At 36.9% G+C, this 25,788-nt stretch overlaps 1 protein-coding gene across 17 annotated transcripts in view; it reads right to left on the bottom strand.

Annotated features, from left to right (window-relative positions):
• The window catches only part of LOC148275635 (scavenger receptor class B member 1-like), a 169,881-nt gene that overhangs the window by 96,159 nt on the left and 47,934 nt on the right, over window positions 1–25,788 (bottom strand). The window contains exons 1-2 of one of the 17 annotated variants that reach the window (XM_088235411.1): window positions 16,198–16,304; window positions 13,889–14,007 (exon numbers count right to left, since the gene is read on the bottom strand). The exons of 12 other annotated variants lie outside the window; for them this stretch is intronic. In XM_088235411.1, the coding sequence (XP_088091537.1) occupies window positions 13,889–13,946 (58 nt within the window). In that variant the 5' untranslated portion in view covers window positions 13,947–14,007; window positions 16,198–16,304. Of the gene's footprint in view, window positions 1–13,888; window positions 14,140–16,171; window positions 16,305–25,788 lie in introns of those variants that run through there. 4 more of the 17 variants (XM_088235412.1, XM_088235414.1, XM_088235413.1 and 1 more) reach the window with 4 other exon arrangements.

Here is a 25,788-nt window from a genome sequence, read left to right as displayed (position 1 = left end):
AACGCAGAAAACGGGGTAATGAGGTCGATTGATCAATTTTATAATATTCTAGTTTACAACGCGAGTCTGTGTCTGCCTCCGCTCCTCTACACGCTCTAGCCCGCCTCTGCGTACTCGTACACGAGAAGGTAGTATTTATTATATATGTATAATCTGTCATGATGTAGTGTAAATATTTAGCAAATTTATGTTTTCCAATTGTTGCATAAAATATAAGATTCTGCATAATTACTTAGAAAATGTCCATATACTTGTAGTTTTCTCAAACTGAACGGTTCGGGTAGGTAGGAAGAAATTGCCTTAAGGCAATATGCCCGCCCTTATATGTATATAAATTGTATATGTTTATTAAGTGTTATATAAATAAATAAATATCTATCTATTATCATCATCATCTTGATCGTTTCTCTATTACACACCGCGGGGTACAGTATAAGGTGCCGCATTGGCGCACGAAAGTAAGGTGATCAGTTTAACGCTTCAGGGTCCAGTCCAGAAACAGTGACATATTGCAGTGAAACTCATTCGCTTCTTTCACTTACCCGAAAACTGTTTTAAAGACCGTGGGACTTCCTGTCGGTGTCGCTAAAAATCAATGTTTTTCTATTAATTTCACAAACCGCAATTTTAATTTCATTTCATTCTGCCGCTTCAATTGCTCCTTTCACTGTTAGTATGGCAAATCGTACGCGGGACTTATGTCGGATACTGACATTTTTCCTCACGACCATATTTCAAACACGAATGGTAGCAAAACTTGCGTTTATTTGCATTAAATGCAGTCACCGAAATCTATTTCCAATATTTGCAGTATTCTTTATACGTTTGATAATTGGATAAGTATTAGACCAACTATATCCGGAGAATCTGAAATTAAAGGACAATCAGCAACATGGGTTTGTTAAGAATAAAACAACTTCAACTAACCCGCTACGTTATCAGGATCATATTGTTAAAAGTTTTTAAAAAAAACACCAAGTTGAAAGCATACTCGTATTTACGGATTTCACAAAGGCTTTCGATAAAATTTCTCATAAAATTCTGCTTAAAAAACATCACTCTCTAGGTATAAACGACCCATTGCATAAAAACTTTGAAAGCTATTTGTCAGACAGAGACTTATTCGTTAAAATTAAATCATCTCAATATCGCTGCTAGTGGTCTGCCGCAGGGAAGCCATCTAGGGCCGGCATAATTCCTAGTTTTTATAAAGTAGTTTATGACAATAAATTGTCAGTCATCCGTCTATTTCGACACGAAAGAGGCTAAAAAATAAAATAAAAACAAACTTTCGCATTTATAATATTAGTATGGATCAACGTATATTAAACATTGAAAATAAAAATATGATTTCAGTAAGGATATAAAATGGTACACATCAGAAGCTCACACCGAAAAGACAAATCTTTCCAAGTAGGTACTATCCCACTCACGAATGTTTGTACCGTCTTTGATTGATTTTTAATTCATAATTTCTATGCAGATGGCGGATTCCCGATTCCCGAAGGCCAGTAATAGAAATACCTACTCCGATATTAGCCATTTGGAGTCATAATATTGGCAAGAGAACCGGTCGACGGGCCTTGAGTTTATTAGAGCCCCGCTCGGCTCCGATAATAAGCCGTAGAAATCCAATCCAAAACTTGTTTACGGATTTCCATCGCAGGCGCAGGCACAGGCGCAGGGGCAGTTGCGAGCTGTGAACCGCCAAACGGAACTACCTACACTTTATCCAATTATTGCGCCGTGAATGAAATTATACTTCTAAAATTATAAACTTTAAAATCGTCGGTATATCGATGAAACCCTCTAAACAACACGCTTTGGGAAAACAAGTTAAAAATGTAGTCACATGTCATTTTTCCAGCTTTATCGACTGATGAAATCCTCTTCATTCCCCGAGGTTAAGTTTCAAAGTAAGCGCGCGTGAAAGCCCTCTAAAAGTACTTTAAAAAATGTATTCTGGTGGAAACCGATCGGAAACGTGGAAACCACATATTACAACCGAGGAAACATTTTAAAGGAATAAAGACGGTTTCACGAAAGAAACGACTTTCAACGGGAAACGTGAAATTCGAAGGTACAGTGCACTGGAGCATATCCCGCGGAAGATTCTGGAGAGACCACAAAAATAACCAGAATGGGGAGCGATGGTCCGGTGATGGGACGGCGCCCGCCCGGAAGGCCCTCCGAGCGACGGAAGTCCGAGAGTCGAGCCTCGTCACTGGAGACGGAGTAGTCTCGGCAGAATAGATCTACAAGAAGACAAAGAAGAAGAGGATGGTTTCGTGAGTACCTACGTATCGTGTTCAACATGTAAATAAAGAAGACCGGAAAAGACTTTTGTCGAGTAAAACATTTTACAAGAGGCAATAACGCATTTAGAGGGTTTTATCTGTATATCGACAAAATACAAGGTAAAATTACTAAATAAAACATAAAATTCCCCATTGGAACTATCGCTTTATTACATCTTATTTGGCCAACGAGGGAGACATGAAGTTTCAAATATTCCAAAGTAGAGCGATGAGAGTTGTACTGGAAAAACAAATATAATAATGTTTCAACAATAAAAAGAGGTTTCAACTGGGTGAAAATAAAAAAGGCTGGGTATTGTACTTGTGTTTATATACACAGTGTTTAATAACCTTATGCCGATATATTTTATAAGGGAAATTATATTAAACGGAAATGTCGGTACATAACTATAGAACTAGAAATAGAAATAGGATAAGGCTACCGAGTGTATAAATATGTAGGGTTAATATTGGACGGTGAGATACTCCAAAGCTCGGGAAGTTAAAGGAAACTATCGTTATGTTTACTATTAATGCTGATGTATCAATTAGGTAATAGTCATTTAAATTATTGTTAATATTGGTTGATCTACAAAAAAAGTCATGTTTACTAACTAATGGAAAAAGATAAATAAAAAAGGTGGCCAGCAGAACAAAATCAGCACAAGTATGGAATGATTAATGAATGTGTATGGAATGATTAATGAAGAAATCGGGCGCTGAGCCGGAGTCGCACATGTCGCCCGAGACGACGACAGGTGGACACCCAGAATGGTACAGCGGAGACCGCGAGCGAACAGAAGAGGTGTCGGAAGGCCACGAAACAGACGGCCCGACGACGTTGCGGGGGATAGAGTGGAAACTTTCGGAAGAGGCCTTCATCCGGCGGTGGAGAGAACGAGGCTGATCAAGAAGAAGAAGAAGAAAAGTAGGTACATTGCATTTGTATTTAATTATCCCATTTTAAACATAAAACTTACAAAAAATTACGAAATGTCACAAATACGCGATAACATTTTGGTAGAAGTAGCTACCTGTATCCGCAGTCCATAAAATTGGCAAATAAGCGAAAACATTAATGCGTAAATTCAAAAACATTATTAAGAATGCTGCGAAAAATAAATAACAAGCGAGTATATTTATGTAGGTACACACGTGTATTTTGTATTCAAAAGGTTAAACATGTTGCAACCGAGTCGCTCGTTGGTCGAATAAAACTTAACCGAGAAATTTTATTGATATTTGTATGGAAATCACTGTTAGTCTGCGGTTTCTTAATTTTTCAATTAAGATTTAAGTAAAAAAACTTACGCACTTACTACGAATAACATCCGATACCGGCCGTCGAGCTGCTAGCTTAGAAAGACTCTTCTCATTCCGATGTTCATTACCGGGGCCACTAAGCACGCTGGGCCGCGAGCGGCCGCGACCGAAGCAGCTGGGAGCGCCAGTAGTACCCACGCGAGTGGGTAAGTATCGTGTACTTGTGGAAGATTTCTTACGAATGAAAGCAAAATAGCTCGGAGTCACACCGCGTGAAAATACTAGGAGCGCAAACATCAACCGAGTGTTGTATCTGGCGATAGGCAAACGGCCTTTGCTTTCAACTACATACGATATTGTAGTAATTATTTACCCCCTACCCACTGCCACTGCGCCCTACCCATCTTACGTTAATCGACAGCTCGCTTCGGTGGCATAGTACTATTTTAACTCTAATAATATTTGCGCGCGGTAAGGATGACGGACATTTAAATTAAACGTAACAAACAATGACATAAACAAAGACCTAACTATGTTGACTAAATGGACAAACACAAACTTACTTACACTTAATGAAAAAAAATGCAATATTATCCATTTTTAAACTAGAAAAAAATGTCATAAAGTAGATGCTTACATAAATAATGAACGACTTACTGAAATTGAACATGTTCAATACTTAGGACTAACAATAGACAGACAATTAACATGGACTATTCATATCAACAATTTAATTAGCAAAGTGGCGACATTATTGAGTCTTTTCGACATTATGGAGTCTTTTTTTAAAAATCAAAAATTTTATTCCAAAAACGGAAAAAATTCTAATGTATGAAGCCTATGTAAAAACTAAAATACGTTATACGAGACTAATATGGGGAGCAGGATATCAAAATGACATAAACAGACTACAAAGACAACAAAATAAAATATTAAAGTTAGTATATTACCTTCCCTATTTAACTGCAACTAGAGAACTTTTTAAACAAACTAAGCAATTAAATATAACTGAACTCTTTCAACTAGAATCATTAAAATTTATCCTTAAATTAGCCACTAATGTAATTGTAGACGAAGAACTTAAACTTGTAAAAAATTGTAGTCAACATGGACATAATACGAGAATATCAGACAAATACCATATTCAACTTTCTAAAACAAGACAAGGACAATCAAGACTAATGAACCAGGGACTGAAATTATACAATAAACTACCAGACAAAACTAAACAAAAGACTCAGACAAACTTTTCGAAAGATGGAAAAAATATTATTTTGAACAACAGAGTATAAATGAAAAATGTATAAATTATTTTGTGTAAAATGAATGTAATAATCCGTAAGGGTTAATAAACAAATTTTCAAATAAAAAAAATAATTAAAAAATCATAAATACGCCGGTCCTTTTTCCCGCGTGCACCCTCGCTCACTGCCAACAACCGACTTAATCTTTTTCACACGAACACAGGCCGGATAACAGCTTCTGTCTTTCTCGCCACGAGTTCTACCTTCGCGCTCTCTCTAATGCAGATAATTTCTATCGGCGTCAAATTCATTTTTCGCGAAACGAGGATATGTTTTTTTGTATCCAGCACATTTATAAAATTTTCATTTTTAAATCCGGTGTGAATATATTCATTCGAAGTTTACAAAAAATACAACTTTATCATAAAAAAGAACGAGAGAGATAAATCAAGTCGCATATCGTATGTATAGTGTAGAGTGGTGTGACGTCTCAGCCGCGCGAGCGTTAATAAACTAAAATCAATTATTCGGTTCTTTGGTACTAAAAATGATTCGTTTAGATTCGTGGGAAAGTGGTAGACGAGTTTGAATTTACCATCCCCGAGGTCCCGGGGACGATTTCCGATTTATTTTGACTAATAGTACATTTTCTTACGTTTATATTTATACGAATAAATGGGTTTTTTTGGTGTATAAATAAATTAATCCAGTTGCCCATACAAAGTGACCGGAGAAAAATATAACGCGTAAGATTTATAATTAGGTGATAATTATGATAAACTTTTTATTTCAGAAAGTAGACAGTGCAATAAAACGTACTTCGCTTCGGTATGCATTTCAAAATATGGAGTAAAAAATAACGCGCGTTTTGAAATTTGACTATTTACTACTTGCCACTTATGACCTCAAATTCTCTTTCTGAGAATTCGTAGCCAGGGCGTAGAACATCGAGCACGATATGAAATGAAATATTTCAGATACCTACTCGTTATTTGGTAAGATTCAAAATATAAAATGTCAGTTTCTGAAACCGGTCTGCCCGATAATTTTATTTCAGTAATTTTACACGAACCAAATACGTACTTATATTATTAGTTAAACATTTATTCGAATTAGAGAGAGACAAGGCGCAAATTCGCTACTTATTTCCTTAAGTGACGAACAATTTACTCACGAAAATGGGTCTTTCTATTACATAATACAGCAGATACATCGCCAATATTTTGCCGGCAAGGACTGGACTCGACACCCTGACGCCTGACGCCTGACGAGCTGTTAATATTAATATACTACAACAGAGGTGAAGAACATTCTAGAGAAGGTAATATAGAAGTCTAGGCATCTTTTGTTTGCCTTCGATTCTTTCATCTGTCGATGTTTGTGAAGTTAAAGAGCTGAAACCTTTATTTATGCGGGTGAGATATGCGTAATTGAATTATTTCACCTACATACCTACTGGGCAACGCCTGAAATAAATCCACCTGGTTCATGAAGAAGTATAGAAATTGGAAAAAATAACAGACTTACGAAATATTCAAGTGTAAAAACACATTTTTAAATCAATTTTTCATGTCAACCGTGTCGGGAATCGAACCCGAGACCTCTTGCATGGTAGATGAACGCGCTGACTCCTACACCACGAGGCCGGACGTTTATATATAAATGTTATTTTTTAATATTTGACATCAATACTATATACGTAAAAATGAATCGCCGTAATTAGTCTCGCAAAAACTCGAAAATGCCTCGACAGATTTACGAGCGGGTTTTTGCAAAATTTTCTAATTTACGTCCTCGAGGTTTACAAATGACAATATCTTAACTAACATGTTGAGTGGAATAAAAGTTAGAAGCATATACGAGTTTTTCATCGATTTTCCACTAAAAAGCTGGTATTGAAAAAATCGAAGGATGTTGTTTTTTGAATACTAAAAAAGTTTGTATTTTAACGTTTGCAAATAACAATTATATTTAATGGATACTAAAGTGATAAATTTCCTTACAATTTATTAATTTCTACATATTTAGTTATTTTTAATGGAATTCTAGTTATGCTTAAATAATTTTAACTGACGTTTGATACATAAAAAAAAATCCTTAGCACGTGATGACAAAGTACATTATTTTTCTTAAATTAAAAGTTAAAATTAAACTCATATCTTTATATAATCACTTTCTTAAGCGCCCTTGAGGTATTACAAAAATGGCGCTGTATAAGTTATCCACAATGATAATAAAAAGCAGCTGGTGTTTAATAAATCCGATTTTTGAACAAAAGAAATACACCGGGCGAAAAGTCACACGAAGAAAATAAAACAAGTTCCACATCAAATTAGGGGAAACCTCCCCTCCGCTCCCCTCCGCTCCTATCCGGTGCTTGTCGCCGAGTTGCGGGGCAGTTTATTTATTTAACTTTTTGTACATAATGTTATTTGTACGTTGGCGGGCTTATTGCCAACTGGCAATTTCTTCCAACCAACCAATAAAATAAAAATTTTATTTTTATAATTCAAGTTACAGAACATATTCAATCGAAAATAAAGATTAAAAAGCTAAAGATATATAAAAATAGAAATAAACGTATTTGTTTATAAATAACCTTAAATCAAAACTATTTCTCAATGGGAAAAAGAGGAAAAGGGAAAGGAGGGACGAGAGATTATTTATTTTTATTAATTTATTTGACACTTTATATACATACACAATAAATATACATATAAGGGCGGGCATATTGCCTTAAGGCAATTTCTTCCTGCCTACCCACCCAAACCGTTCAGTTTGAGAAAATTATAAATACATGGACATATTGAATCATACAATTTTATACAAAAATTAAAAGCAAAGATTAACAAAAATAAATATATTTATATATATTTTTTTTTAAATAACACTATACTATGAAGAGATTAAGGAAGAGAAAGGAGATGTTTCTTCAGACGTGATTTAAACAGAGATAATGTAGTAACATCTTTGATGGTGGATGGGAGATGATTCCACAGTCGAGCCGCATGGACACTATATGCGTTAGAGAAGAAAGATGAATTGGGGATGGGTATTAAGTGCCTCGAGTATTTTTTTATTTATTTATTTACAATTTTAAAAAACCCGTTAGGGTTACATTAGAAATTTTACTAAAACGAAGAGGTAAACAATGAACTGATGAGCGTTGGATTTTTTCACGCAGGTATATAGAAGCGTTAGGACTATGAAGTACATTGAACAGAAGTGAGAGGGGGTGATAGTCTCTCCGCTGTCTAATTTTGAGCCATTTCAGTTGCCTACGATAATCAGAAATGTGGTCATATTTCCTAAGACCAAAAATGTACCATATGCATGTATTCTGAAGTCGTTCAAGTTTATCAAGTTGGTCACAGCTTAAATCAGTCATGGAAACATCAGCGTAATCTAGAATGGGTAGTAGTAATGCTTGTACAACGGTGCATTTAGTATTAATAGGTAAGAATTTTTGCAACCTTCTTAGGGAGTGTAGACTGAAAAATATTTTGCGGCTTAACTCATTAGTATGAGCTCGCCAGCAGAGATGTTCATCCATTTGTGTTCCAAGATTTATTATATTATATATTATTTATACGTACGGTAAGTTTCATTCTTATATTTTGACTAAATCGTTCTGAATAACTTTGTACATTACATTGTACACGGGCAATATGTACATGTCGTCGCCTTAATTTTAATTCAACGTAAGTCATTTTTTGTATTTGAGATTATCATTGAATATTTCTCACCGCACAGAATAACATCAAATCTATATCTGCCATCAGAACGAAAATACTGTTAGAGAAAATAAATAAAATCATTTTTTAACTAACACGTATTTTGGAGAAAATGAATATTTGTTTATTTTATTTTGAGACATAAGTCCCAACTCCGTGGGACTAAAAGTCCTGTGTCGAGATGGGATTGTTGACACATACACATAAGTATATCACCACAAATATAGAATCAGAAACATAAAAATAATTTATAAAAAAAAATACATGTATATGTACATATATGGCACATCAATATCGTAAACAGTAAACTCAAACATTCGGAAAATCATCGAGGAGTTTCCTATTCAAATCCCTCCCACTAAGGAAAATCCAGTCCTTAACTATTTTCTTGAAAATAGTTTTTATCCTGTCCATTTTGTTTGTGACAATAGTTTGTAAAATATTAAAGAAGTACATGCATAATTACAAATGTCCTAATATTAACTCAGATCTGAATATCATTAAACTTACGAACGTAGCGCGAGTCAGTAGGCGGTTAGTAGTAAAAACAAAATATTCGGCAAATTAAAAAACACTAAAGTTTAATACAAAATTACTGATTTGCGATGTATTCCGTGTTTCCTGTAAAGTTACCGTTTAGTGACTGTTGTATTCGAATGAAGGCGACAATGTGCAGTGTGCAGTGTGCAGTGCGCAGTGTGCAGTGCGCAGTGCGCAGTATAAGGCGACCGGCGTGTGGTGGAGTGTGGAGTGTGCAGTGTGACAGTAGCGGCAAACTGTCAAGGTCCGCCTGGTATCGGCTGGCGAAGTGTCGTGTCGGTGTTCCAGTATCGACTTCGGCACATTTCAGAGCCAGATAGATGCCTTTTTACGTGACGTGACAGTAATCGAGATTTATTTTCATTCTGATAAACAAATGCGTATAGAAAATGTTGAATTCGAGCGAGCAACCTTTACATTAGCGCTGTAGGCCCATTTTACGTGTATCGTGACGATCTATCTAAGTTATTATTTTCTTTCTCCGTTTTATTAATCTAGTCTCTACCCGCGTTTGAAAATTTCACTAAAGGAGATCAGTCGGCCTTACGGTGGACCGATCGGAGTGTTCGGACCGAATCCACATCTACCTACCTGTCCTTCCCATTTCCTGGCGCACTCTGTGTAGTAATAATACTACGCGCGAGTGCCGGTAACAGCATTAAACATCAGTACAAAATCTAACATCGACGAGTGAAGTGCTTTACTAATATTTCCAGAAGCGAGCTGTGCCCGCGTCACTTCAGACCGCCAGATCCACCCGGACCAGCTGTGCCGGCGTCTTCCGACCGCCGGCTTCACCGGCGTTCCAGCACGTCGTCACGCCTCGTCGCGCCTTATCCATCAGCGGGTCGGTTGAGTTGCGCAACCTTCTATCCCTAACAGTACATTACTAAATTCTCCTCCTCGGGTCGGGTAGACTTTTGCTGCGCTATGAAAACGGCCATAGTGTTCTCTCATTTAAAAAAAAAAAAACCCTTTTTCTATATCTAGACTCAAATATTAGTCAATTTATTTTCAACGGTTACGATATATTTTACAAAATCGAACGTCGGCATTTTTTACCGTTTCGATAGTATTTTGTCGGGGAACCCGGGCTTTATTATACCATAAAATTTGTGAACATTCGCAAAAATAGATATTTCGATATAATTTGTTATTCGTGTAAGCGGATAAATGCGAATATAAAGAAATCTATAAAACTTGCGCGCGACCCACCGGGACGCGGGATCGAATGCGGAGCAGGCGCCGGGATCGCGAGACGACGCGTTCGGTTCGAGTTCGGTCGAAAGTCTCCGAGACAGAGTGAGGAACTCGAAGGTGAAAGAAGAAGACGTCGGCGTGCGAGGAGAACGCAGCCACCCGCAGTCCGGACTCCCTCGCGTGGCCCGGGCAGACCGACAGAAGAAGAATGATAAACGCTATAAAAATGGAAGGAATCCATCTCTCGTTATATTTATATTCTACTGTTAACATAATGGTTTTCTTAGTTATCGCGAAAAGGAAATAAACTACGTACTACGTGCACGATATGTTCGGCGTGTTGTGTTCAGTGTTACGCGCAGTCGAGGATGTTGAAAACGATTGTTCTCAGATGTAAATAACATTTGATAAAGAACAGTAATTAGCCATTATTATTACTTGTACGGTTCGCTATGTCTTTTAATATGATGAAGTAACAGCTTCAGGCTCTTCCTCTCCTAATGTATTGTGATGTGTATTGGTGATTTTTTGTCAATTTTTTTAATATAAAGTACAAAAAAAGCCTCGCGCGATAAATCGTGCGCATCAGCTTAAGATTTATTTCATAAATTACGTTTTTTTTTTTTTATTAAAAAAAAATCATCATCATCATCATTCTAAGTCCGCTCCCTAGTTGGAGCATACGGTATCCACAAAGAGACATCGTGCATCTCTAACGGCTGCCGACTCCTTTGCGTCCTCTTAAGTCAGGTTCTCGTCCCGAAGTTCTGACATAAACTGCCGACGAACAGTCAGCAGTAGACGTCCGGGACGTCGAGAACCCGATGCCTCGTAGAGGAGGCGAGCGTGGTTAAGGCTCACAGGAGGCATTCGCGGTATATGACCTAGCCAACCGTATCGCCTCCGCTCGACGACAGTTGTCACCCGAGTTTGCTGCGTCCGTTCTCTTATTACTTCATTCCTCGCGAAGTCAAATCGCGGATATATACCTATAAATATATTTTACTTATGCCTATTTTTCTAAACACTCGGCACAGAAGGTTCCGGGTTCGGTTCCCGACGAGAACGCAAAAATAGAAAAATCGAACCTGGGAATATTCTGTACAATAATAATTTAGCCTCCTGTGCCTTAATCATGAACGTTATCTTTATCTGTACATATCGAGACGGTATACTTAACTTCTGTACTATCTGTATCTTACCTCGGTATGTTTTACCTTTTTGTCATCTCGACATCATATGATCGAAACGAACCAATTAATGACTGCAAAAATTAGTCCGCGTTCCTTACTTCATTAAAATTTTGAATAGTTTTCATTTATGTTTTAAATGGGCTTCTGTGATATAAAGTGCCCACTTCAGAGCGATTATAAACTCCAATAAATCCCGATTCAAGTAAAAAAATGCTCGCTTGAACTGGATTTTTAAAAGACTTTTGACACTTGCCAAGACGATATGCTTACCGATCGTCTGTATTTATCTACCGAGCGACTACAAAGCCGGCTTCTTTAACGTCTCGATACGTACACTCCGGAAGAAAGTCAAACAGATGGAAAAAATAAAGTAACTTTTTAATCTTTTTATAAGAGCAACTTTATTACGTCTAGATACTCTTATAATATGTTAATAGGGCAGAATCTAACGACATTGTTTTCACATCTAGCCACTCGTTTCGGAATCTGATAGTTATGTCAGAATTTAATTTGACTTTCAAATTGACTTATTTTTCTCTTATATTTTGAATAGGCTTTAAGACTAAAAGGGCCTACCTCAAAACGATAAGAAATTTAAGTAAATCGGAAAAAAATGAAAAATTGCTAGGTGGAACAAAATTTTTGTCACTCTTAATGCGTAGATAAACGTATCGAGGGGTTCTAGACCCGTCGGTATAAACCGATGTACTTACATCAAAACTTGATGGTGGGGGGATCGGTAGTGTATCTTAGTAGTCGATTGGGATACTTTTATCTTCAACTAAGACCGTCACACTGAAGCTATGTCATTTCAGTGCGTAGATATGTGTACCGTGACGTACGCTTTCCCTTGTTTCATATCGATGTACGATGATAGCCAAAACTTGAAGGTGGGGGGTCGGCAGTGTATCTTAGTAATCGCTAGAGAGAATTTATCTTTAACTATACCGTCAAGGTGAAGGTATGACCTCTTCATATTCCCATCATAATCGAGGCGCTGGTCTGTCGTGGTGTAAAAAAATATCATATTTAAAAAACAAATAATTAGAATGTTTTTTGTTGAATTCATCGTAAAAAAATATTGAAATTGGGATTTAGATATCAAAACAAGAGTCGGTACGAAGGTATTCTATACAAAGACACTACCTGGGCTGCTATTCCGAACCCAATTATAGCGCGGTTTTACGTACTAAATACGCGTTATAGCGCGCTGTAAATGCGTTCGGAATACCAGCCCCGGATGAATGTCTATGAAAAAGCGGAAAATAATTTGAGAATAATCCAATCGTGGCTGGATTTCAATTTGCTTACGCTCAATGCGAACAAATCCGAATACCTCACTTTTAGCATAAATAAATCGGGCCAACCGGTAACCGCTACACCTTAACATGCCGATTCATACGTGCGAAACAAGAAACAACAATGCAAAAATGCTAATATGAATCAGCGGGACAAGCCGAAACCATTCGATTGACCAAAATCTCAGATGGGAAACACATATCGACATATTAACCGGTAAGATTTCAAATATAAGGGAATACTCTGAGCTTGAAACTTCCTAAAAACGTATATTTTGCACTGTGCCGAAGCGTGATCGGATTTGGTATAGTGGGCTGGGGTGGTGCCGCTTTATCTATACTGGATCCATTAATTAAAGTTCAAAAAGCAATTATACAAATCATTTTCAAAGAAAAATTTCAGTGTCATTCGGAACCACTATTTGACAGTTATTTATAATGACCCTGTTGAAAGATGTCCATACATTGGCCTAGGCGATGAGAAACCTCGACTTGTTCAAATATACTCCGCTTTCTCCGGTTCTTTAACCGCAGCCATAACTGAAGGTGCCGAACTTGCGGCTCCTCAAAGGAAGACGATGTTTTCCCAATGACACTCGAGTGACTCCCGAAGGACCCCGATGCTATCTATAATAAGCTACTTCGAGAAATTACTCATTCTTCCGAAAATAAATTCCCGGTTGAAGTTAAAGAATTTTTCAGAGTCAGCTGGATGAGGTTTTAAGAGTAAGAATTTAATGCTGTCTTCAATTTCCAATAGTCAACGTCTGTTTTTCATTCGTTTGATTTATTATTTTGTCATCCGTTTCTTTCATTTTATATTTTAATTTTTTAACTTTTTCGTAAACGTTTTAAGTATTTTATTTTTGTTATTTCTAATTCGTCCACTGTTCGTACGGAGGAAGGCGGAGTGCGATGCTCTAGAAATGCCGATTAGGAATAGTCCTATGATGTAGTATTCGTCCTACTCGATAGACTGACTACTATCGCGATATAACTGAATATTGACGAAAGCTGACACTCGAAAGTCACGAATTTACTATGTAAAAGAATTGTATTAAATCAATCTGGAAACAATAAACAGAAAAAACACAAAAAATATTTTTTAAATGTACTTACACCACTTTCGTAGAAAGGTACTGGTAAGTTTTGCACATAACTTGTCCTTTCCTTGCATTTTGAGTTTTTCTATACTTATTTACAAATGAATAAATAAAAAATACACTTCACACAAAGAACTGAAAAAAGCGCAACTTTTCATATTATTGTTGTTTATAATTTTTAATGTTTTTTATAGCGACGAGTAACGACAATTATTATTATCATAAAAACGTAATTTAAAAAGTCTGCTTATCGGTGTTTACGATTTTCTGCGATTATTATTATTAATGAATTAAATTTACGACTTTTACACTATCGTCGTCTTAATTTGAATACAACGTAATTTAAAAAAAAATATGTAGGTATTTGAGACTATGATTGAATATTGTTTACCGTAGAAAATAGCATCTATCTCTATCATTTGAACGAAGAAATTGTCGACAGAAACGAGATAAACACATTTTTCGAATAACGCGTATTTCGAAGAAGATGCATATTCCTCGGATTACGGCGTAAGTCAGTCAGCAGCAGTCAGTAGGCGGTCAGTATTTCAGTAGTGTACATTTGTTTGGACAATTTTTCCAATGTTTTCATTGTTTCTATTATTTCCGAGAAGCAAAATATTTGGTTAAAAAAACCACCTAAGTTTCATTCGAAATGACTGATTTATGATTTTTTGTCTCCAGTAAAGTTATCATTTAGCGACTTACGTTATATTCAAATTTAAAAGACGTTATGTACCCGCTCACAGATTTAAAAAAAAAAAACTTAAATATTGTGTTTTCTGATAAGGCCTGAAACACAACACGTCCCGGGGTTACATAGCACGTGGGCGCTTATAGTTAAAACATATACGCACACACACACACGTACAAACACTACACCCTGTGCCCGGTGGTGCATTGTTAAATATTTTATTGTTTTAATTGTCGAGGTGGTCGAGTGTTTTAACCCGAGGCGTCGGTCGTGAAGCCCAATACAGTGTGTATTATATTATGCCACCCAGGGCAGGGCATTCAGTATGAATGAACATTGCAACAATACTAACAAATTAACAATTAATGACATTCCTAATTCCTAATCCGCATTATCTTTATTTTTGTTTACCCAAGTACGTTAGGTATAATGTATCGCGTAGTATTATAATATGTATAAATACATAATATGTATATTGTTTTTGTATTATTTTACAGTTTTGTCATAGAACATTGTTATGTTCGATGCGTACTCGCGTATGTTCATGTTTGTAAGGGGCGTTTGTGCCGTGTACGCGAGTAAATTATAATAAATAAATAAAAATGAATGCGACGAATCTCGATCATCTACTGTTACAGGAATGTTAGGCGATGAGTTATAATACGCCGCAGGTGCCAGTTAGGGGAATATTAAATACTTCAGTGGAAAGCCAACTTAAAAAACAAATATTTCACGTCACCTTTCCCGGGAATCGAACCCGGGACCTGGAAAATAGTGTTCGAATAGGGTCGTTTCTCTTTCGGGATGTTTACCTAGGAGCGGCTGTCGAGTCAAAAACACTCGTCCAGGATTCTGATCACTTTCAAACACAGAACTGTATTCTTTATTCGACCGGACTCGGGCGACTCGGCACACGCGTGCTAAAACTTCATCGATAGGCATTTTATGAATGTAGATGTCGCGTTAGTATTTCAACAAAGCACGCGCTTCGCGACTGCAAGACGCGTCGCGGAGTCGCGGAGTCGCGGTGTACAGCTCCCTTCGAAGGATTTTCACAAAGAAAATAAAACCGTCAAACTCTATTTTTATTTTTATCTCTCGGAGCGGTGGTTAGCGAGAAAGTACGCAAACTTACACACGGTCTCGGGTTCGATTCCGAGAAAGATCGACACGAAACATAAATTTAAGATGCGTTTTTTCACTAAAATGTTTTCGCGGATCGGCGTCTTCGCCTATATCGATATTCCGACGCGGTGCGCTATGCACCAACCGGGTCGGCAACAAATAAATAACCACTTCACTCTTTGGGAATATGTCACTGTACACATGTTTAGGTGTGTAGAATCGCATTGTTGAGTGGGTCGTGTGTTGTGTGTTGTGTGAGGCGCGTGATGAAGAGTAGGTATATGTAACGATAATACATTACAGAATTTAAAGACTTAAATTCGCAAACTTTAAATAACCAGTAACCGGTTTCACCGTAAATATATATAATTTTACTCGTCTCGAAGATGCTGCGAATGCGATGAAACCGGCCACCGGTCATTCCAAATTAGCGGATAGTTATATCACTCTTTTTTTTTTCTAAAATAAACTCCAACGAACTGAGCCGAGAATTTTCACTAACATACTTGAATATTTTGCAGGGTAATATTTACAGCGGATAGAGCGCCACACGATACGCGACACGCGAAGCGACACGACACGACCCGACAACGTCTTGTCGACAACTGACTCCGGCCGCAGTCAGAACTTTCAGGTTCTGAGATTAATGTGGAGGAATGCGAGTAAGGGCCAGCGCGCACGACGCGACTTCTGCGGGTCGACAGCGACACGTGCGACAAAACTGACCTAGCAGAGAGGATAGAATGCCATATAATATTGTCTTTGCATACAGACCTCGCTTCTTCTACATTCATACATACATCTCCGTATGCACGCACGCCGATTATTCTGACTTTTGACCTGTCCATCTTTAAGTAACCTTTGGATTTTTTAATGCCATGTCTTTCTCGGTCTTCCTCGTTTTCTGCACCTATTCGCCGGCCATTCGTCCTATGCACATGCCCGAACCGACGCAGCACTCCTTGATTGATTTAGTCGATAATGCTACTCGTAGTTTCAGCATTTCAGCAGAACGTCAAATCGTCATATTTATATGCGTGTTTAAGTCATTTAAAAATACTTTTTAGAACGTCAACAAATATTTTCCCAGATATTGTCCCGAGTTGAATTTTCGACAAGGATGATTAAGAAACGGCTTCTTTGTATTAGTTGTCGAGACACACAGATACAGGAAGATCAATTCACCGGCCAATTTACCGCAAGGCGTAGATATATATGTTCATTTCAATAAACAATTCGTCCAGCAAAATAAAAAAATCCGTTTATTTCACATGAAAAATATGTTTATTTCAGTAAAAGTTGTTTTTATTTGAATGTTACGTCGTGTGTCGATAGCATAACTTGGCGATGAATCGCTGCGTCTATCATCTGAGCCGATGTTTATGGTATTCATCAGTCGAGTAGTTCAATCGCGATTGGCGCCACTGTCGGTAATAATCGACGCGATTATTTATCGTTTTACCGATTCCAATAGAACATCGGCTTAATTTGATCGATAGGGGATTATCGTAATTTTTAATCTTGCATCACTTCGAAGAAAGGAAACCTCGAAAAGTGAGGAACGTGAGGAACAAACGGACAAACTGACACTCGATTCGCGTTGATTTCGACGTTTGGCGTTCGGCCTCGTGACCACGATAAACTAATACATATAGTTGGATAATTTATATAGCGCCATTTTTGTGAAAATCACCTCAAGGGCGCTGTACAATTAATAAATATCCCAGTACGTCTTGCAGCTACAGAGCGTATGGACGGTTGGGATTCTAGTTCCTCGTTTTCAATTAAAATCAATCAAAAATTATAACAGATAGGAGCTAGATTACAGGACGTCTTGCAGCAACAGAGCGCATAGACAGTTAGAAATTTAGCCCCCATTTACACATTTTAAAAATTGACAAATAAATTTAGTGTATTAATGATACTAAAAAAAATAAAAATAATATGAATAGTAAAAAGGAGTAAGATTACAACACGTCTTGCAGCTACTAAGCGCATAGACGATTGGAATTCTAGACCCATTTATAAAATTTAGGTATTTTTAAGTTGGTATATGAAAGCTAGATAACCAATCATCGTGCAGCTACAAAGCGCATGGACGAATGGAATTCTAGCAAAGTTAGAATGATATCAATAAATTTATAAAAAATAGAGCATAGTAGTAAGTTTGTCAAGTGTTCATGCCAAGAACTAAGCAATAAAAAAGTAAATAAATAAAGCACCGTATCAACTCCATAGTTAACAAAGGGAGATAGATGTCCGAAGAGAATCTTTTGTAGACAGTAGGTAGATATCGTCACCATATGGTCCACTAGACTGCTGGAGAATTTCTGGAAACGCACGTGTGTAGACTGGGGGATTATGCCTATTGTTCCAACGACTTGGTGTCCATTTTGGTCCGTATTATTTCATTTTATGAGACGCAACATTCCTGTTCAATTCACATTTTTAAATGAATATTTTTTTGTATAAGTTAGTTAAAGAAGTTTGATTTATCATTTTGTATCTTATTAGAAGGCAGATATTTGAAATTTTATCTATTTATCAATAAATGTCAGTTAACTTTTAATAGCACTGTTGTAATTTATTAATTATGGGTGTAGTGTTCCAAATAGCAAAATTTAGGTACTTTCGCGTCAAAAGCTGATGAATTCTTAAACGGTTTTAATGATTCACATAAAATTTTATGATTTAAAGGTTAAAGGCGCACTATTTTTTGAAAGTTTCCATTGTTCACTATTTGTCACATATTTTGTTAAGAATAAAGTATAAAACAATGCTATTAAATAAATAGTCTTCTTTTTTCCACTGTTTGTCTAAAACATGACTACACTACTAGACACTAACGACTTATAAACATTAACTCATTGTTTTCTAACATATAACAACTTATTTTTAAATTTATTATAAGATTATAAGCTACGGTTGGAGAGGAACTATATTTCACGCCCAGCCCGTACGGTGGCTGAGCGCGATCTTTCACGCATGCGCGAGTTTATTATCGCGGTCTACTTTCATCGTGATCGGTGGAGTTGCTAAAGAACTCTTAGCCGACGACGGTGAACATCCGCGCAATCGCGCTCGATAGCTGCAGATTTCTACCGCCTCACGAACACTAACTTATCGCACGTTCAACGTTTGCCGCGTGTATCGTGCGGGAGGCCCCTTTATATGTTAATACGCAGTCATTTCAACATAAATTTGTGTGATGAAATAATATTTGGGTACCCATTGGACTAGAGTATGTCTGTACCGGTCGGTCGGTGGGCACCTACCCGCCAATGTTCGTCCATTGGCAGCGGGAAATTCGCGGAGAGCGGAGAGCGCTCACTCGGCGATATAATATGATAGTGGGTACGAGTGAGCTACAGCCGGCTGTATCTATGCATGCACGAGTATAATGATAATATAATGGTAGCCGACTCTACTTAAGCACACTGCACACTGCACACTGCACTAAATATAGGTACAATATGTTTACATGAATCTTCCTAATATTTGTGATTAATAAATATAAGAAAATATAAACTTTTTGAGGATCATAGGTGTCAGGAAAATGGTAAATGCTGATTACCTGGCAACGTGTAGGCCAATTTTTATTACATTAAATTTATTAACAGTGACGGGTATTTATATAATTGAACTTTGTCTTATTTGTAAATCAAGACCTGAATATTTTAGAAAACAGGAAAAATACACATTCCCAGGAATACCAACACCGGGAATAAAAGTAGATTAAAAATTCCACTAACGAAACAATCATTTATACAAAGAGGGCGCGTACGCGTGGAGTCAGAATATATAATATCTGACTCCACTCTCTCAAAATTAAGGAAATAAATTGTGTTAAAAAATTTGCAGGTGTGTTAAAAGTGTTTCTAATCAATAAATGAATCATTTAAGTTTGCAAGTGAAAATTCTCGATGGAAGTTCATTGTAATTTATTATATAATTAAAAGACGAGTGATGCTCGGTAACAACCGGTCACCGGATATTCCAAATTTGTGGATTAACGTAGGTATCACTCGTCTTTTATTTATATAACTATAAATGATTATTTAAAAGATGTAATAGGATAGTGTAAAATGTATTAAATAAAATTAATGTAAATAATAGACCCCATAATCTTTGAAAATATTTTTAATGTTTGTGTTTTTCTAAACTTTTTCATTTGCTTGTATTTTATTTTCATTTCAATTATTTTTTTATTTTCGAAATGAATTTTTATTCTATTTTTTTATTCAGTTTTGGTTAGACTGTAAGATATTACAAGTGGCAATAAGTCCGCCATTTAACTGTGAATACCTTTGTTAATCTTTTGTATGTATGACAATGTATATTACGGTTGATAAAGATTTTTTATTATTATTATTACTCGTAATTAAATTAGATTTTTTAATCATAAAACTATCGAAGTAGTGAAAACTCAATCCATCATTCACTCATAGATCGAAAATGGCTTGACCGTTGTATCATTGAATCGCTCATAAATATGTTTATGAACTTTGATTTAAAATTACACGTTATTTTTTTGTATCCGTGTGTATGTCAGTATGTTAATGTATCTGTTTTGTACGGAATGATTGGGTTTATCATCGTCCTGACTCGACACGGATTCATCTAGCGAGTCGGGACATAAAAATAATTCATTGTCATATGTAATTTTGCATATAATAATTAATAAATGAATGAATAAAACATTCAACCAAAAACTTGAATTTGGACGTTATTTCAGTTGAGAGCCGAGCGATATTTTTTATTTCTCCGTGACAAGAAACTCGCGGTTGCGGGTTGCGAAGGTGTATCGTAGCATCGACAGCGAACGGTTGCGCCTTTCGCTGTCGGCGCTTACAATTATGTGTCAATAATATGACTTCGGCGTGTTGTACTGGGTGAGCTATTCTATTACTGGACTCGAGGGAGGAGCGTTCGATAAGGTTTCTATTTTTGATTACTATTTATATTTATTGCATTTTGGTTTCTGTCTTCTTTTTCGCATTTTCTTTATCCCGGCCTTCAGCGCGGAGGCTCCCGGGATCCTGCCGATCTCGGGCGCAGGAGAGGACGGGCACGAAGGCAGCTGGTTCCCCCGAGCCGCGACCATTTCTCTCCGTCGTTCACCTATTCGGATAATGCTCCTGGGCCCCGATTCCTCGACTGTCTTTAAAAAGTAGATAGAAGATACTTGAAATGTCTGTGCAAATGAATATATTTACATATCGAGTATCTTCATCGGTTACCTATGATTGAACATGTTAAGAATAACATGTTTATCCTTATTCTGCTTCTCATACAGATAACTTAATTTTACTTTGTAGATAAAATCGAAGATAAATGTTAACTTGGAAGAATCAGAAGATATCTAACTGCAGATTCGTGCAGGATAATCTATAACTCCATAATTGTGCCTCATATAAATTACTGTAGTAGTATTTTGTTTTTGGCAACTGAAGGGGAAAAAATAAACATACTGTTCTGCAGAATAGAGCTATGAGAGTAATTTTGAGAAAAATAAATACACCAGAATAAAGTTGATGCTGAAACAAGCAAAAATTATGACAGTACGTCAGCTAATATATTTTAATGTAATGTTTTTTGTTCTTATGGTTATACCTCAAAAGAGTTGACTCAAAAGGTTTTTTTAATCAATGTGAACATGTGTATAAAACAAGAAATAAACATGAAGTAAGACTACCATTTCGTAGGAAAACAAATACAGAGAACTCGTTGATGCACCGAGCTGTACAGTTGTATTATAAGGAAATACCATTAGAAATAAGAGAAGTTTTCTTTTTCCCTCGGTGTTTGTTCGATACTGAGAATAGTAAAAGCCGCTTCACCCTATCTATCCCTGTTGGTAAACTGTTGTGAAAAATCCTGATGGACGGTAAGCAGAAAAGGACATATTATTGATTTAGTTTTATTTTATTTATTAAATTTAACTTCGACTCTTCTTTTAAAAATATTCCCGTTATGATTCATTTTATCTTCTTTCTCTCTCTTTCTTTCATTTTTCTGTCTCTTTTATAAAATATTTTATAATATAACTAGCAACGCGAGTAATTATAAGTCAGTTTAATTCCTGGCGATGAGGTAGTAACCTCGAAACCGGTCGAAGTATAACTCTAAATTAAAGTGGTTTATACAAATTTAAAAACGTATAAGTGTAAAATGTCATACCGCAAAGTGAAAAATGTTTTTGATAACAATAATATAAAATGGATAAATTAAATTATCGTTTTCAAAATTTTTAATTCTACAAAAAAACTTTAGTAATAATTAGTAAAACTATCCAAACACTGTACTCCATTGTATTTATGTATGCGATCACTACTCTGACGGCGCGGCGGCGGCGGGTACGTTCGTAATGCAGACAGTGTTCTAGTCACCACCGGCTGTGGTATGACACCGCTCATATTACAGTTATAGAGCGAGCATTCTACGAAGAAAGTGACGGGAGTGTTCGAGTTCTTTAAACAAACGTCTTATTTGTCGATATCATAATTATTGTCATTACTAGCGAGCGTCGGCAGGGCGCAATGTCAATGCGACCGACGCGCGACGCGCGACGTCTCGGGAAATCGGTACCCGTGGATTAGAAAATATGACAACGCGACGATTATCTGACATTGGAAAACTTCATTATCATTCTAATTATATTCATATTATTTAATGTCATGTCGAAATCCTCAATTAGCGGCGATATTGCAATGTCCCGAACGAAATAGCAAAATCTATATTACGAAGTCTTAAATAAATAATTAATCCGCGTGGCGTAAGTTTTGATCAATTCGTTGCGACACTTTATAACAGGTATAAATAATTAAATATAATCACTGACAATTCTTATTTTCAAAAGATACAAATTTAGCGGCCGAATGATGTATTTAAACCTCGAGGGATTTTACCTTGAGAGGGAACGGTTATAAATACTTGTTTATAAATAACGGTTATAAATACCTGATAGTTATTCAACAGTTTTGTCATTTTAATTTTGGATTTACGAAGCGAGAAATCTGAATAAAATATTTTATCAAATAAATCGGAGGCAGTGTTTAAATCCATTGTCTTTATTTAATAACGGATGTTTTTTTTTGTCGCGATGGAACTAGCGATAATTGGAAATACTGACTCTTGTCAAACTTACGATGACATATTGACGATATTCTTGAAAATAAAAATTTACCGCGTGACAAGTTCGTCGATAACATTATTTCGCGAATTGGCCCCCACGATCCTATGATTTGACGCCATCGGGATTTCCGACGGGGCTGGGTGAGGTCCAGCATAAGAAAACAATTCAACATTTTTTTAAACATCGGAAGCCGGTTTCGGAAATAAGTCTGGATTTGTTGGAAAACCACTAATCAACGGACGAGTAAACTATGTAATGTTATAGTTCCCTGTGAATTTTGACCTCGATCTGCAATGGTCGAGGAAGCCGGCAACCTTGTGAGATTTATATTATTTATTTATTTTTATGTAGTATTATGGAGACACATCGTACGCGATTACTAAAACAAAATATCTATTTATACGATTGAAAATACGTTCGTATCCTCAGAACAGCCATCGCCCGGACGGGAACCGATTGAACCTCACAACTGTTTCGCTCGTTAGAATTATCGTCAGCGCTCAAGTAGAATATCTGTCTGTCATTTTGATAAATAAAATAAACTGATACCCGTAACACAAACTTCGGGCGGCGCGCGGCGCTGAGCCAGTGCGCTTCCCGAAGTAGCCGAGTATCGTCTGCCGGGGCGGAATGAAGAATACAAGCGATGAGCTGGAGACTGGAGAAGGACGAAGCGAGCGTCCATCGCTGTCTATGCCATGTGCCATGTGCCATGTGCAGTATCGTGCATATCGGGCACGTGGCGCGGCGGAGGCAGTAGAAAGTTGCGCGCGAAGTTGGCGTGTGGCGTGCGCGGGCGCGGGCGTTGGTTCGGTGTGAATGCAAATTGTCCACTTGACACCGCTGGCGCTGGGCTGGGCTGTGCCTCGGTTTCTAGATCAGCTGACCGCGCGATGATCGGCCGACCCTACTGCGGATCCTCTATTTGAGAACATTTCTGTTTCTCTCCGTTTTGACGAATAATATTATTTATTTAGTTCTTCGATATGTACCTACATAAAATTATACAGGTACGGGCTCCCTTATATGGACAAAACAGTGAGTGAACAATCTGAATTAAGAAACAGATATTTGTGTGAAACTGCACTAAACTATATTGGCAATCAACGGAAACATTGTATTGATAAGAAAGAGTGTAAAGTAGCAATTTTCTTAGATTTCAAAACAGCGTTCAAGACAATCGAAAGAAGTAGGCTAGTCTTGTGTATAGGAATTGACAATAACTAGCAGGCATCGGTCGGCATCAGCTAGAGGATATTCGGCCCTTGGCGCCTCGCTTTATCGGCCCTGCGGGCCTCAGGTGATCAATTAGAATGAAATTAAGAGACAAACAAAAAAGTTACGCTGCACCTGATGTTTTACATCTCCACAGGTTAAAGGAGAAGCTAGACTTAACGCTCTACCGCAACTTGATTCCCATTTTCTAATAGTGAGTTTTTCATGGCCCCCAAAATTGAAATATTTGTGTTGCATAAATTTTTCTTTTTAGAAAATAACAAAAAGAATAATCCGTCACTCAGAATAATGCTACCGAAGCCGCATAAAATTCGCTGAAAATAATATAATATAGGTATTCAATATTTACACAAAGAGTTGGATTAGTAAGCGATTAGCATTGAACAGCGAAAAATCTGTAATTTAAAATAATAACAGTCAGCTATCGCCGCACATGCTAATTAATTCGGCCCTGCGGGCTTTTATGATTTTTTTCCAAAGCCATAATACAAACAAAATCATTTTTATGAATCACTTTGTAAAGCACCCTTGAGGGATTACATTACGAAAATGGCGCTGTATACGTTATCCATAATAATAATATTGATAAAAGACAGATAGGGCCTTATTCATAGACCAAGTATAAAATTATGCTTAGACATAGTAGTAGAATAAGGATGGTATAGTAAAAATTCTTAAACCTCGCATAAAGTTATAATCCATATAAAGCTGTGATAGCGACCATAGTTACTTATTACACGCTTATACCTGGGCCCAACGAGGTAAAGCGCTGGAATAAACCCGCGATCTGTCATCTGTCAAATTTAAATAATTTATATAACATGCAATTTGAAAAAAAAAATTTTTTCAAAAGAATAACCCGCTTAGCCTCTATTTTGAGGGTTGTCAGCAGGTTAGATAGAGGGAATATGGAAGGAGGTAATGAAAAATACACCACAACACCCAGACCAGATTCTTTTTTTGCAACTGGCGGGAATCGAACCCGCGACGCTAGTTTTACAGTTGTGTAACCAACTGTGCCACAGCGCCTGCCGATGAGATTAATCTTTCGGTGATTTTTATAAAGAAATCCGACGAGTTAGGAAATATTACAACAATGATATCAATTATCTAATCAGACGTTATTAAATTAAAATAATTATGATGGACATATGCTATTGTGAAACAGGTAAATACAGTTTCTGCCATGATTCTCGCTATATTTGTAAAGTTAAATTCAATAAAAATGGCGATATATGAAAGGGAAATTTAAAAAAAGTATACTCCTTTGTTGATTAAAAACATGGCTTTTTCGTATGAGTGAAGCCGATAGGATGACAATCGGTCTTTAAAAAGGTCTCGGGTATGCGGAGGAATGTACTTTCTCTGAAATATTTTACTCTCCCTAGGTCGGCACTCGAAGCGTAAGACTGAGCGCCTTCCCTTCGTACCTTTGTGCCTTACAAAGCAGTGCAGTGCCCTATGCATAATGATGGCGGCTCACTACGAGTTGTGGCACAACTCGTTATTTGAACAAATAATAAGATTCAAATATTTGTATGTGGAACAATACGGAAGACATGATCGGTCAGTCGAGTAAGCAACAAGTCGGATGCGCAGTCCGATTGGTCGCGGGAGACCTTCGCACGGCGCTATTTTGTGCTGATTAATAACTGTATCCATCAATAAATTATAATATATTAATAAAATCGGTCTTTTAACAGGAAACATTCGCATTATTTAGCTC

The sequence above is a fragment of the Micrasema longulum genome, unplaced genomic scaffold, assembly GCF_059751315.1.
Source record: "Micrasema longulum isolate JH-2025_06_02 unplaced genomic scaffold, ASM5975131v1 h1tg001372l, whole genome shotgun sequence".
NCBI classification, from domain to species: Eukaryota; Metazoa; Arthropoda; class Insecta; order Trichoptera; family Brachycentridae; genus Micrasema; species Micrasema longulum.
Note: the sequence above shows the minus strand (reverse complement) of the source record. Positions and strands in the feature narration are given on the sequence as shown.